The sequence below is a fragment of the Vicia villosa genome, unplaced genomic scaffold, assembly GCF_029867415.1.
Source record: "Vicia villosa cultivar HV-30 ecotype Madison, WI unplaced genomic scaffold, Vvil1.0 ctg.003406F_1_1, whole genome shotgun sequence".
NCBI lineage: Eukaryota > Viridiplantae > Streptophyta > Magnoliopsida > Fabales > Fabaceae > Vicia > Vicia villosa.
The window spans coordinates 142937-159194 of NW_026706198.1; the positions used below are offsets into that span (position 1 = coordinate 142937).

Genomic DNA, 16258 nt, shown 5'->3' on the forward strand with positions numbered 1-16258 from the left:
CAGTTCTATATTTGATAGTAATTTAAATAAAGACTGTAAATTGAAAGCTTGTAAAGCCTAACCTGGATGGAGTGGAGGCCTTTGAAGAAGTATGTACAAATCCTTACCCGTAATTTTTTTTTTGTTTTGTTGATAACAATTGAATACTTATTATAAACAGTTAAGGGTTTTGAAAACAGAAGAAGTGAAGATGGACAAAGGTCACATAGGTATCTGAAGAGTTTCACCGGGAATAATGCCCTTCAAATACCAGAAGAATGTTTTGAAAACAGAAAGGAGATTTTGAAAATACAGTTTTTGAAAACAAACTATGAAAAGAAAGAAGGTGTTGGGTCTTACACTCTAATAGAGGCCCAGTACTTTACAGTACTGGAAATGAGAAACAGTCAATTGAAAATGAAATATTGTTGTGAAAACAGTTTTATTGACTGTATTTGAGAGTTGAAAATAAAATGAAAAGGGGATGGGACTTACACTCTATTAGAGGCCCAGATAAAAATGATTTACTGTTTATGAAAACAGTTGGAAAAAGATTTGAAATGATATAAGGCTTTGTTGTTTGAAAACCTTAATCATATGTTTAATCGGAGATTGAAGACAGTTTTGAAAATTGACAAAAAGTCAACTTAATTAAGGTAAAGATAAAGATCTATACCTAATTAAGACCTAAATAATTAGGGTTTTATCATAAAATTATTCACAAAATAATTAGGTTAAAACAAAATGAGTATATATATTTAAAGTATTTAAGAAAACACTTAAAACATACTATTTTAAACCTAATAAAAATATATGAAATAAATAATATTTTTATGATTTTTTTGATTATTCACAAAATAGATATATTAAATAACAAGTGTGTGAAAAATGAGGTGAAAATGGATTTATTTGGTAGGTTAAATAATTGTGTGAAGTTTGTGAATAAAACAAAGAAAAATAGTGGTAAAAAATTGGGTTTGTCTCCTCCAAGGTTTGAACACACGCCCTCTAAGTCATCAGCTCAAAATAACACCACTGAGCCAACGCGCGCTTGGTGATTATAACACTCACCCATTTGGTTATGTTTCAAAACAAGTGATAAATCATTGAAAAATAAAAGAATCAAAAAGTCTGGGGCGAGGGGGATTCGAACCCCAGACTTGAGGCATGAGGAGACTAAGAGCGCATGTGAGGCCACTGGGGCAAGTTATTCATTCGTTTAGGAAACGCCTACCATTGAAAATAAAATAAACTTTGCCCAGAGATTTGAAATTTGCGCGCCATAGCCATGGTCGTCTTCTTCCTCAAGCTCTCAAATTTTGAATTTGTGAACTTGCTCATTTCTCAACCATTTGCAAAGATGTAAAGACCAAACTTGCTCTAAATTCACTCACGATTCTAAATATGTAACTAATATGAATTTATATTAACTACATCTACTGAATTATCTAAAATACGTGAAGAACCCTAAAATTTGAAATTTAAATTAAGTGGCTATACTGAAGCATAAATGACTGATGATAGAGGGTTTTTAATCCTCTTATGATGCTGAATGAAATGGCGTTGAGTTTTAACCAAAAAGATACACAAATTAAAGAGGTGGAGTTGAGAAACTTACCTCTGAAAATGGAGATCGTGAGGATGTTAGAGAGCACCTGGGCTTGTATGAATGATCCTAAAAGCTTCCTTGAGACTCAGTGATACTAACTGGATGCTTGTTGTGACCTCAAACCTTCTGAATTGCTCTACCCGACTCCTTCAATTTGAGCTTCAAGTGAACATGGAGGATGACGATTCTGCAGTTACAGATGAGCTGCGACCATCTGAATAGCTTCACTACACCCTAAGGAAGGTGTCTGGATGCTTGGCCTTGCTTGGAACCTTCTGAATTGCTCTATGGACCTCCAACTGCAACTGCTCCAAAGTGAGAGCAACAATGATGTTCCTCCACCTACAGAAGTGATCCAGGTGCTTGGATCACCTCAAATGAGCCCCCTTGAGATGTTAGAATGCTTACTTTCCAAAGATAAGCTCTGGTTTGAAGAAAACGATGCTTCTTGCCAAAGAACTTTGAAAAACCATAAGCATGAGAAGAGAAAGAGAAAGCAAGGAATATGGTTGCTTTGGTGTGTTTTCTGAATGAGAAAGAGCCCTCTATTTATAGGCAATTGGTTCAAAGTAATTGTGTATAGTGAGCTTGCTTAGTGAAGTGAGTTTGGTTTCTTAGCCATGAAGAAAATTTGAAAAGATCCCAAATGCAATGATGCATTTTCGAGCTAGCTTCCCCAACCATTGATCTTGTATGATCTTAGGGAACATTTCTGATTAAGAGGAGAGTTCTAATTGGCTTAGAGCAAGATTCCTTGATGATTCACCATTTGCCATAAATTCAAAAATGCAATCATTACATAATCACATGCCTTTGTTTTTGGGAATCTTCTCTAATCCTTATGCAATGATGAATTTGGATGTATGGCATGTTTTCAGATGCATTAGAGGTCGGGTAGCATCATTTAGAGGAGTCACTTGCACAAAATTGCAAAGTTTCAAATTGTACATGACCTATAATTTTCACTTCAAGTGCCTAACTTTGATCAACCATATCTCTTAGCTCAAAATGAATTTGGGAGAGGTTGAGCACAATTTGGAAAGCCCTTAATATGTACTTTGATTCATTAGTTTAGTGTTTGCCCAAATTATTTAGGGAAATTAGTGAAAAAGTCCCATGAAGTTTGAAGAAAACTAGGGTTTTCTTGCATGTTTTGTGAAGGCAGCCACTTTGAAGCTCCATAACTCTTCAATGGTTGATTTTTAGCCAAAACATCATATGTGTCAAAGTTGTTTATTGGATCAAAATCTACAACTTTCATGTTGGAAGTTTTTTTCAGTTTGTAGGTGAAATTTTGAGAAAATCCCTTCCAAAGTTTGGCAAAAATCACTTGAAAACACTTAGAAAATTTTCTAAGTATGAAAAGTCAAACTTTTGACTTTTGATTGATTTTCTTGATTTTCTTTGATCAAATGACTTTAAATATCATATATTGATGATTTAAAACTCCAAAAGTCATGGTTGACCAAAATTTCCAAAAAGTCAAAGATGATCCTGTGCAGTTGACTTTTTCAGATGAAGTGAATTCTTGGACTTTTGTGATGAATCAAAATCTCCTCTTCAAATGAGTGATGTGAATGGATTATATTGAGGTAATAGGAGCTCTTGAGTCATGCTTTGAGTCTTGGATCCATGTCCTGATTAAAAGTCAACTATCCTGGTGAATTAGGTCAAAAACCCTAATTGTCGACCAGATGAAAATGATGACTGTAGGCCTTGAATTGAGGTGTGATGTCCAGTGGATCTTGTCATATGAGCTATTTGAAGATGACTGATGTCTTTGAATGATCCCCTGGGGCTTTTTAGGGTTTCCCAAAGGTGATCCCTGATTTCAGTCCTTGATAGGCTCAAAAACCCTAGTTTGGTGACCTGAGTAAACCTGTACTCAGATGACTGGGTGTCTAATCAATCATAGGTGAATATAAAAGTGAAGCTTTTGAGTCCTATGATTGTGTTAGAGACCAATCCTTCTATTGATTGATCCTTTGCCTGAGTTTTCTTGTCTTTGAACATCCTTGATTAAATGCCAGATGAAGAAGTGACTGCTCTGGGTACTTGTTTTGACCTGATGAAAATCCTGAAGATATGTCATCTCAGGGGGGTCAAAAATTAGGGTATGACACATACCAGAAAACTAAACTGCAAGTTATTCGGTGAAGAAAAATTACAAACCGGAAAACTTGACTGCAAGTTATCCAGTGAAGAAAAATTACAAACCGGAAAACTTAATTGCAAGTTATCAGGTGCACTTTGGTAGGGGTGTGAAATGGTAAATATTAAATAATAAAATTATTTGATGAGTTAAACAGGAAGAATTAGAATATTTTAAAAAATGTAGGAGTAGAGGGATAATAATAGGAGTATGACGTAAAATTTTCGGTCCAAAGCTAATCCCTGGCACCGCCATTTATTGTATTTTCTATCAAACATAAACAAGTTATTGATATTTATAAATCAACATTTTTTATAAAAATAAAATTATTATTTCCAAATAGAATTATTTTAATGGTATTTTTACGAAAAAAATATAAATAGAGAGGTCATTTATTAATATTTGTTTAAAACTTCATTATTATACATATCATGATTAAAAAAAATTAATTTTCATAAAATAATGATTCTTATTTTAAAATATAAACTTATAATCAATCAAAAATGTAATATAAATAGTAAATTTTTTATTTTGAAAGAAAGAAAAGAATAAAGAAAGAGAATGAAAAATTTTCAAAAAGAATCTCATTTTATGTAATAATTGTATTAAATATTAATAAACGAATGAAAGTATAATATTTGGTGTCACTATTTGTGACAAAAGATATTATATATATATATATATATATATATATATATATATATATATATATATATATATATATATATATATATATATATATATAATGAGAAGTTCTACAAAAGATATTAAAGAAAATACATTACTTTCTCTCTATTCCATGAACAGTATTTACTTAAAAAAAGCCTCATACTATTAGTTTTTATTCCACGGAAAGCAATCTAATCGTGATCCTAGGACTCGACATGGTCCTGCTTTCAATATTTTCCAATCGCATGTTTTACAATCAGATGTTCTTCTATTATTATCACTGAATATATCAAACCAATGCAATTGACCATTCCATCCAAAGCCACAAAAGAATAAAGTTTTCAAAAAATAATGTTCACCAAAATTAAAACCATAACTCTGACCATGACGTAGAACATGTTTTCCAAGATCATCATCTCCAGATTTGCAATGAACAGTCAAATCTAAATTACCTTCTAACGAGTTGACAATATTCACACGAATTGCATGGATTTTGTGCATTGATAACAACATCAATAAACATAGCAATATGACTTTCTTCATAAATTGAGACATTTCACCTTGAGATAATCTTTAGGTGTAAGTAATATATGATATTTGAAGGATGAAAAACATATGTTTATAGTGAACAATATATGGAGAAACAAATGTTGAGGCGTAAGAGAATGAAAGAATTATGAGTAGAAACTAAAATAGGAATGATTTACCTTATTTGTCGTGCAACAATGATAATGAGAGAGAGAGAGAGAGATAGATAGATAGATAGAGAGAGAGAGAGAGAGAGAGAGAATATATTTTTATTCTTGATACCTCCGTTGCATTAATTTCTATAATTGCTCATATATGCGAATACCAAGAGAGCCCTTAAGCTTTTCAAAAAAGGTTGCATCTAAGGCCTTAGTGAATATATTGTCTAACTGATTATCAATTGCTACATGCTTAAGGTTTTCAACTTTATCTTCCACATGATTCTTGATTAAATTATGTTAATGTCAATGTGCTTGATTCAAGTGTGTTAAAATTGATTTTTTTAAATGTTAATAACACTTAAAATTGTAGGAGTACAATGTCATGTTAGACAAGTGACCCAAAACAAAGAAGGGGTGAATTATGGTATTTAAAATTCAAGAAGATTTTAATATTTTATTGATTAAGATCATATTATTAATTGTTTAGAAGAGTAGTTTGCAGCAAAAGAATGGTTTGAGGGTAAATTGTTGAAAGTAAATAGCGGAAAGTAAAAGATAGAGTTTGAGAGATTGCACCAGAGATTATCCAAGTTTGGCTGAACGTTGGTCTAGTCCATTCTGTAAGGGTTCTTCTTGAGGTTTTTACTATAAACTTTGAGCTTTTGAAGGTTATGCCCAAAAACCTTTAATAAAATATGATATTTAGATTATATAGGCTTATTCATAGCTTTTACCCAAGCTAAACCTAAGAAACCATTTTAAGATTTTATATTAATCTTAAACACAATCTATCAACACTATCGCACTCTTAAGATCAGGAACATACCTCTGATGTCTAATTGGTATCACATGCATTAGAGTTGAGGTGTCGGTCGCATTGAACGCGTATATGCATTGTGACGTCATTATTGTTGTTGTGATTTATTATGTGCTTGGTGACTAGGTAGAAGAGTAGTTTTCATGTGAGCTAGAGGATGGCGTGAGGCCTCATTCTTTTGTTTATTGCTTTGAATTATTTTAGTTTGACGTCTCTGTGATATTGTAACATCGGTAGGGATGAAGTTTTTATGTTCTATTTCATTTAAGTTGTTATGAGTTAAATTTCCTAGGTTGAATCGAAGTTTTGTCCAAATAAAATTATTTATTACGAGACTAAAATGAGTTGTTTAAGATTTATATTAATTCTACCACGTGAGTATAATATTGACGAACAAGTGACAATGAAGTGAGTTTGTGACACCCTATGTGATGTATCTTTTATGCATGTTTTGTTTATATTACAAGTTGGGTTTTAAGATTGTTGCACCTGCCACCCTCTAAGATTTCATATTACCCAAAATATCATTTGTCAAATTTTTATTCAAAATTAGCGCATGAAAATTTTGGTAGTGTAAAGAAAAAAATATGGTAGTAACATAAAAATTCAAGGGTTAATGAACTTTTTCGTCCCTTTAAATATTTCAAATTTCGTTTTTAGTCCCTCCAAAATTTTCCTTGAAGAAATCGTCCCTTTAAAATTTTTCTTCCGAACTATTGGTCCCTAACGTCAAATTTCGTAGCTAATCAGTGGCTAAAGTCGTAGCTAATCTCTAGCAAATTTGACGTTAGGGACCAATAGTTTAGACGAAAAATTTTTAAGGGACGATTTCTTAAAGGAAAATTTTGGAGGGACTAAAAACGAAATCTGCAATATTTAGAGGGACCAAAAAGTTCATTAACCCAAAATTCAATAAGCTATGCTAAATGTCCTATTTGTAAATTTAAATGATTTTTATTAAAAAATCGGTGTGTGGAAAAACATACTGGTTTTTAAAAAACAACATGGATTACTGGATTATTCCCAAAATGTTGAAAATTTTGGACGAGTGAAATTACCAGTTTTTTTAAAAAAGCTCATGCAATTACTAAATATTTAGAAGGATTACGAAATATCTGGTAGTTTAAAATTTCAAGTTTAAGCTTTTGCCGACAATTTTGTACGGTTGAGTTTGCAACGACAATGTTGTGATGTCCATAACGAATTGAAAGTTGTATAAATAGGGATCATATGGTGTTAAAAACACATGTTAGAATGTCACAATATTCATATATGGTAGTTGTGCACTTCAACAGCGTGAAATCTCCTGTCGATTTTCAGCTCCCTCAAGACACAAATGTCGTGTTGACTTTTGGCTCCCTATAAAACCATATATCTCGCTGTTTTGAGATCCAAATTGGATAATCTTTTGCCCCACACTAAAAATAGAAAGGTGAGAAAGATCGAGTTTCTTGCACCATGTATTGATATTAAAGGAATGATGAAATGCAATAACATTAAGTTGAAGAATGATGAAGCTTTAAAGGTTATACAGAGAACATATCCTAGTAGGCTAACAAAGGGACATATATTGTTTGATGCGACAAATGCTAAATTTGTCGCCGATATAATCAAGATGTTGAAAGATCCATAATCATCTAGTAGTGTCTAAGTTTTGTTCTTTATTATTGTTTTATTAATTTATGTAATTGTCCGTGTTAAGTTATGTTAATTACACAATCAATGGTAGATCTTTTGGTAAGAACATCAATAAACCTACAAAATAAAGCAACCAAATCTCTCAATAAAATCTAAAACTTTGAAATAATTTAAAGTGCTTCCAAACAAATATGAAGAAATATAATAAACTTAAATTTGTATTTTTCAAAATAGAGACAGAAAAAGTAAATAAGAAAAACAAATATCGGCAACAAATACGTGTACATAAAGATAAAAATATAAATTCTATTATTATTATTATTATTATTATTATTATTATTATTATTATTATTATTATTATTATTATTATTATTATTATTATTATTATTATTATTATTACGGAGCGAGTGGGGGTAACTCAACTAACAATTACTTATTAAGCTACATGGGTCCAAGCTCTTGGTCCAGGGCTAATCTCTGGCAGCGTCATTTATTGTATTTTCTTTCAAACGTAAACAAGTTGTTGATATTTATAAATCAACAAATTTTTATAAAAATAAAATTATTATGATTATTATTTCCAAATAGAATTTTTTTAATGGTATTTTCATGAAAAAAAATTAACTAGAAAGGTCATTTATTAATATTTATTTTAAACTTCATTATTATACATATCATGATTTAAAAAATAATAATTTTAATAAAATAATTATTCTTATTTTAAAATATAAACTTATAATCAGTAAAAATAATGTAATATAAATACCATATTAGACCAAAAATTTAATTATAAACCTTTAAATTTTTCTGTGGATTTTAATTTTATGGACTAAATTCAAAAAAAAAAATATTTAAGAACTTTATCTAAAAAAAATTAGTTACAGGGACGAAAACCAAAAACACGCTAACATATAGACCAACAGACTATGTAAGCCTAAATTTAAATTAATGCCAATATATTTATAAGGCTTAGTCTCATGAAAGCAATTGAAGTTTTAGCCATTGGTCTAATCCTCTTATAAGGCTTAATTTTTAATTATTTCATTATGCATGTTTCCAATCATAATATATATTATTTGGGACCCTTGCCATTACCATGTTCTTGCTCATATAATTTAGTGTGTAATAAGTGTAATATTAGTCACACGGGCTTTAGGAATGAATATTTCCAAAAACACATGAATAGAGATCCTGAAGGTTATTATGGTAGGGATTTTAAAAGTTCAACTTTTAAAAATAATTTATACTCTCTCCATTTTTATTTATAAACAAATTTTGACTTTTTAGATTAATTATTGTATTTGGATAATATAAAGACTAAATACTTTATTTATTCAACGAAATGTAAAATGTAACACCCCAAATCTACCCCGCAATTATAAGCGAAAATCAGAGTGCATTTAAAAATCTTCATCAAACGATGGGATGTCACAATTCGACTTAACCAAACAAACATACTTATATTGCATTTAATAAAGATACATAGCATTCGGAACAAAACTTCATTCACCACTTACAACTTAAACTTATAAACACCTTTCAATTCAACTTAACACAAATGTCATCATGGAATACAATAATCATATAACAACGACTAATCCCCCCGAGTGCTACGTATCAGAGTAATGGACACCAACTCGAATTTCCATACAGCAACATAAAGACTTCACATAAATAACGTCGGACCTCCACGACTAATCTTGAGTACCTGCCCATTTCTCATGGTAGGGGAAATATCAGCAAATGGGTGAGATATCTTACAATAAAAAAGAATGCATGATAAATAATATAGGAGATATAGATCATACATAATTTCACCACTTCGCATCACATAACATCTTACAACAAGTTTCATCGCAAAACAACTTATCAATAATATACAACTTTCAACACGGCAACGATTTCATTAATCACATATTCAAATATACAAGTATGATATCAAATACGTCACAACAAAACACCTCGTCATCTCAACAATCCAAACACAATTCAAATGCAATTCAAATGCGACTCGAATGTGACTCAAACTTATGCACATCCACAAACATAACTTAAACCACTTAATCAACTTAAACGACATAATCAACTTGAACGACATAATCAACTTAAACAACATAACCACATCAACTAAACAACATCAACTCAATGCCAAGGTTCTATGGCAATAACCGTACCACGTCTCAATCACATCATCACATCATATCGACATACAACATCTATTCAACTTAATTCTTATCAACATAATACAACTTATTAATAGTGACCATAGGGTCTACAACAACAACGACAAGTTCATCAGGTTATAGCAACAATAACAATTCAACATATTGCACAACAACAACAAACATCAATATGTTACAACAACAACAACAATTCATCATGTTACAACAACAACAATTCATTATATTGCACATCAACAACAAACATCAACAAATTCTTCATATTCCTTAATTCAAGTAATCATCATAATATGTTATATTCAATTTCATATATATTGTTAAGTCAACGCATGGCATCATCGTCGACTCATACACGTCAAATATGCACAATTAATCGCATGTAGCATACAACATCTTTATTAATCATGCATATCATCACATACATCACTATCTCATTCATCATAAGGAAGGTACTTATCATCATCTCAATAACATTGTATCATCATAAGAAAACATACATCAAGTTATATCGCAACATGGATGGTTACATTGATTCATAGCACAGAACATACTTCACATGTTAACACAATATAGTTCATCACTTAATCCTAATAAACATAATAGGAAACTATATCATATGGATTCATTTTATTGCATCATGATATAGTTAATTGCGTTAGCTTTCCAACGCTTCGAACGGCGCCTAAAACGGAGTTACGGATCAAAAGTTACATCATTTCAAAGTTTAGAAAAAGTTCTGCAAAACAGGGTTCGCGGCGCGAATTGAGCGAATTCAAAAATTCCTAACTTTCTGCCAAGCAGTTCGCGGCGCGAACTGGCGATTTCAAAAACCCCCCAAAACACGAAAACAGCATACGAATCTCATCCCAAAACCCCTAAACTCAACCCAATCAAGTTGGAAAACACCAAGCATCACGAACAACCACAGAATACATGTTATAAACACAAATACAACACATATTATGGATCTTCTAACATCACAACATCATTAAGCATCAATTAAACACATTTCAAATCATCAATTTACACATTTGTTCATAAACCCTAACATCTCTACACACAACTTCCATGGAGAATAACATACAATCTAACCCACCATATACATCATCATGCCAACCCTTAGAGAGTAAGAACCCCACCCTTACCTTAGCAAAAGCTTCACTTCAATGTAGTCATCCCTCTCTTCATGCCATAACTTTCTTCTCTTCCTCTCTTCTTTCTCTTCTTTCTCTTCTTTCTCTTCTTTCTCCCCAAAATGAGTTATGAGGCCAAACCTCTAAAACCCTAACTCTTACTATCCATTCTTACTAATGGGCTTAACCCACAATCCAATCTCTTATGTCATATTTGTTTCACTTAGGCCCAAGTCATAATCTCTCTTTAATTACTCAATTAAGCCAAATAACACACATAATTGAATAATCACACAACATAACCGAATATTATTTCCAATAATATTCCACATTTACCATCGACCCATAACTTTAACAATACTGACTCCCAATTGTACTTCTCTGACTAATCCGACTAATAAATCCGACCACAACTTAACTGCTCAAATTAACATATTAATCCAAATTACACCTTTAGAATAATACCGATAACCTCGACTTCAACTAATTCCAATGAATAAATCCTCGATCAATTTAATTAAATAAATTAAATTCGGGGCGTTACATAAAAAGTTAAATTTTGCATATAAATAAAAATGGAGGGAGTATTAAATAATCAAGGTAATCATTAAAAATAATAAGTATAAAACCACTTCCTTATGCTGAAATCTGTTTTGATGGAGAAGTGTGTGTGGCAAAGGCTGAAGGTAGTGGCAGAGTTCTAAATGTTAATCTTAATTTTGGTTTGAAGTTTTCTCTATTCATTAGTTTAATATTATTATTGATTCAATGAATCAGAACATTGCTGCGAAATAAAGTAATTTATTACATCCATCAATAGTAGATTTTAACTTTGATCATTGTTTGTGTTCACTAAAAAAATAACCAGAAATGCTCTTTTTTTTCCTGCGGAATTAAACTAAATTTCCGCAGGAAACGCATTTGCTGCAGTTTTTCCTGCGACTTCTCGTCCCCGGGTTAAACCTTCCTGGGTAATATTTTTGGCAGGAAATTCCGCAGGTAAATCAGCAGCAAAATCCGCAGGAATTATCCGCAGGTAAATCCGCTGTAAATTCCGCTGGTAAGTTCGCAGGTAAATCCCCAGGAAACTATAATGGCAAGTAAATCCCCAGGAAACTATAATGGCAGGAAATCCGCAGGTAATATTATTTTAAAATAAAAAAAAATCTAATTTTTATATGCTCCCCCTAGCAGTATTCAACAAAATATATCAATCTATGGTTAGAATTACTACAAATACATCATTCTTGACTATATGTTAAGAACAGTATATTCCCTTTTCATAAGAAGAATTCTCTAGTAAAATTATTCACCTGCTGTGAGCTCTTCGAAGAAAAACAATAATTCTCTTTGTGCAGATTTGGTAGAGGCTGAACCATGAACACAATTTTTTCCAGTATTTAATCCACATTTTGCTTCAATGTTGTTCAAATTAATAAATAAGTAAGTCATGGAGAAATTGATTAAGCAAACACAAATAGACAAATAGTTTGATTAGTAAACATGTATAACCTGTGAGGGTGAGTAATCTTGGCCTTGCTTGCATTGGTATGGCCCATTAAAGCATGCCAATTAGCAATAGCATTATCCTTTTCCAAAACCATGATTAACACCGGTCCACTGATTATAGTTACGGAGAAGCAAAATAGGTGATTCAAGGATGACAAAAGACTATAAAACATGTCGGTAAACAGAAATTTAGCAGATTAAACTGATTAGATGTAAACAAAAATCATACTGATGAACCGTTAACATTCAGTATAATTGGAAAAAAATATCAATTTCCATTCATGATTTATAAAAAGGTCAAATCGAAATTCTACATTAAGTTAGTTCAGATCGAAGTACCCGATGTGCCTTTGCCAGATAAGAACTCTAGCATGATGAATGGACTTAGCCATTCCAGACTTGAAGACAAGTATCTGAAGTCTTCGCTCGAGAAAATTCTGAATAGTGAGAGCCAAGACATAATCGAGCTTGTTCTGAGTTTCATCAAGAAGACCATATTGAAATATTCTCATCAAAAGTGCTTCATCTTCAAAGATCCAATGAGGGTTCTTCTCATCCAGTGTCAACAAATTCCTTTCATTGTTACAGATCCAACGAGGGTTCTTCTCATCCAGGGTCAACAGATTCCTTTCATTGTTACAGATCCGACTAAGAGCGTACTGAACCCTCCAGAGCTCCCTCTTGCACCTAGGTCCATACTCTCCGACAAGCTTCAACAGATTCCTTGCATTGTTACGGATACGGCATGCTGAAGCCATCTAGTTCATGACACGGCATGGAGCTCCGACAGTGTGATTTTGACATGATGGAAATTGTATCGAGAATGAGTGAGATTAAATCAAGTGAACATGTATATACAATAGCTTAACAAATAAATATCCAAGACAAATATTTGAAGAACATGTGCAGAAGGGTGTGTATGTTCAATGAGAATTAAGAACAAGGGGCCCATATATGTTTTCAAAGAAAGAGGTCACTATGATATTTCAAAACCGTAAGAGAAGTTGGTAAATTTTACCCTAACATAAAAATATTTTTTGCAAAAGCAATTTGACAATTCTAACAGATCACGTGTTGAACTTCCATTAAAACTTATACACTAAGACAACATATGAAAAGTTGACCTGGGAAGATAAATGTTGATTCAATTCTTCGTGCTCCTTTTCCACATGTTTGCGAGCATCGCCATAAACTGACGCAGCCTTAGCCAATATGTTATCGCTGTTGTTCTCTGCTCCATATCTAAAGCACTCCATAGAAAGTTCTGTTCCTGTCTACCATAGCTATCATTTATGAAGATTTACCCATAAATCACTAGTGAATAAACAAAATTATACATTGGTTCCAACACATGTTATCATGACTTATCTGAGTAAATAGAATTTTGTTGAAAGAGTATACAAGAGTACTTTTCGCTTATATCGTATCCACGGGGATTATTGCGATATCACCGCCGTTCTATAGCTTATTTTGTCTTGAGTTAAGGTTACTTTGGTTTTGGGTTTGCAAAAGATCATTCAACAATTTAATAGCAAAGATTAAATTAATGAAAGTTCTAAGTTTAAGAAAATATATCAAGATTCGATTTCACCGACCTAACTTTGTATGTCAACCTATAAATATATATATATATATATATATATATATATATATATATATATATATATATATATATATATGAACTCGTTAACGATCAATATAGTTACGTATCGACGTCTATACTGTCCGTGTCCGCAACGATATAGCTAGATTTACCGTATTATTTAACCATCGATTTCTCCACCGTTTAAACAATACAAATAACGTTTTTAAAACCGATACAACGTAAATATCAAACATTAAATCCATGTATGCAACTTATAGTTTGATATATGATAAAGTTAGGTCAAGATACAAACATTGATGTCTCAAACATTTATACCATAGAAAAGCTTTAATAAACAAACTAAACCATCTATATTGATCATCACTTGTTCATACATAATATATTCACAAGAAAAACATACAAAAGTAAAGGAGGATTACATCTTGTCTTGATACAAAAGAGATTTAGCTATCCATAGTGTCATACCCCAAAATTTTCCCAAAATATTTATTCATATTTCAATCCATCTGACTTTCAAATACACAAAAACGCACAAGAAAGAAGCATGCAGTCTCTCTCCTAAACAACAGCCTCTGAATTAGGGTTTCTGATTTAATCAAGGAATCTGAACTTCTGACACCTCAAGTGGACTACATGGCCTCTCATATGATTTGAAAGTATCCTCATACCAAGTTTCAATCCCTGATTCAAAGATTGCTCACTCAACGGCCCAAACGATCGATAATCGACTGGTTGATCTAAAAGTCAAAATATGGTCAAACCACAGTCAAAACTTCTGATTTTTGGCCAACATCCTCATTATGAAGTATCATTCATCATTTGATCAAGGATTGATCATGATTCAACAAGAAAAGCTCCAAAATCATCAAAAACCTGAGTTTTTAAATTAGGGTTTTCTAGGAAAAAGTCAACTGAACTTTGACTAGCCATAACTTTCACATGGAACATCAGAAATTTCCCATCCAAAGCTCAATTTGAAGTAAATTTTATTCTCTACAATTTTGTCTCTCACATGCCAAGTCTAAAAATGCTTCATTTGAGAGATATGGACCAAAACATTATAGGTCCTTTTCAAAAGTCAACCAAAAGTCATTTTTTTCAAAAGGACACACAAGGAGCATGGAAAATTATTTTGGAATGAGACCAAAGACATTGGTTAGAGGACTCTTTAAGGTTTCTAAAAAGTCCAAGAACTTGGAAAAATATTAAAGTATGAGGAAATGGCAAAGTGTATAAATTCACTGATTTTCGAGGGTGTGCATGAAGGAAAAAGGTCCAAAATCCCAAACATTTTCAAATGAGCCCATATTCTTTTTATCTAAACCTTATCCTAAGCCCATCCACGCCCCAAAAACATATCTTTCAATTTTATATTATTTTTATTAATTATTTTATGATTTTTACACATTTAAATCATGATTTAATTACATAAAATAATAAATTAAATAAAGATATGATCTTGCTTGGTTTTTAAGACAAATATCAATCAAATATCCTCATTAAAACATACAAATTTCGTTCCCATAGGTTGAGGTTCAAGAAAATCAATCAAGGCCATGTTTAGAAACTTAAAAAAATCACATTTCAATCAAATCTCCATTGATTGATTTAGCAAGATTTTTTCTGTTTCTATTAACCCTAAATCCAATCCCTTATATATTCTAAACAATACCACAAGCAAGAGGACGAAAAAATTGAAGGATAGAGGCTAGGGTTCCAAGTTGCAAAATATCAAGGAAGTTACAAATTCATGTAGAAGTCTCCAAGCACTTTCATAGTCGTTCAATCGCCCCATTCATCTCCAAAGGTAAGAAATCTAAGGTTTGAATCCTTAGCCATGCTTGATTGTACATAGAAACTCGTATGTCATGTTTGCCATATCTGCATATATTCGTGAATCTTGTATCTCACGATTTTGTGTGTTTAAATGGAATCTAATTACATGTAAGAGTTCCTGTTGATGATTAGAACAAGATTGAACCATTAGTTTGGAGCTTTAGTGCAGGTATCACACGACGCCATTGTTAGGGCATGAGTCGTGAGTCCTCTCGGATCCATGGTTCCAAGAAGTTTCAGCCAAAACGACATCCATATTTGTGTTCAGGGGTTAATTTTAATAAGATCTGGACGTTTGGTTTCTTTGTTCGCTACGCTTTTTGCAGGTTTCGAATTTTGCAGTAGGTAGATATGAACTCATAGCAAAATCCGCAAGAAATTGCATAGCAATTTCCGCATGTAATTCCGCATGGCCCAAGGTTGAAGACGATGACGTGGGGG

The 16258-nt window shown here is 32.1% G+C and overlaps 1 protein-coding gene across 1 annotated transcript in view; it reads right to left on the reverse strand.

Moving 5' to 3' along the window:
* LOC131640934 (wall-associated receptor kinase-like 1) overlaps window positions 1–13133 on the reverse strand; it is a 131196-nt gene extending 118063 nt beyond the window's left edge. The window contains exons 1-2 of the mRNA XM_058911288.1: window positions 12715–13133; window positions 12379–12537 (exon numbers count right to left, since the gene is read on the reverse strand). Coding sequence (XP_058767271.1) covers window positions 12379–12537; window positions 12715–13133 — 578 coding nt within the window. The remainder of the gene's footprint in view (window positions 1–12378; window positions 12538–12714) is intronic.
* Between the last annotated feature and the right edge of the window lie 3125 nt (window positions 13134–16258).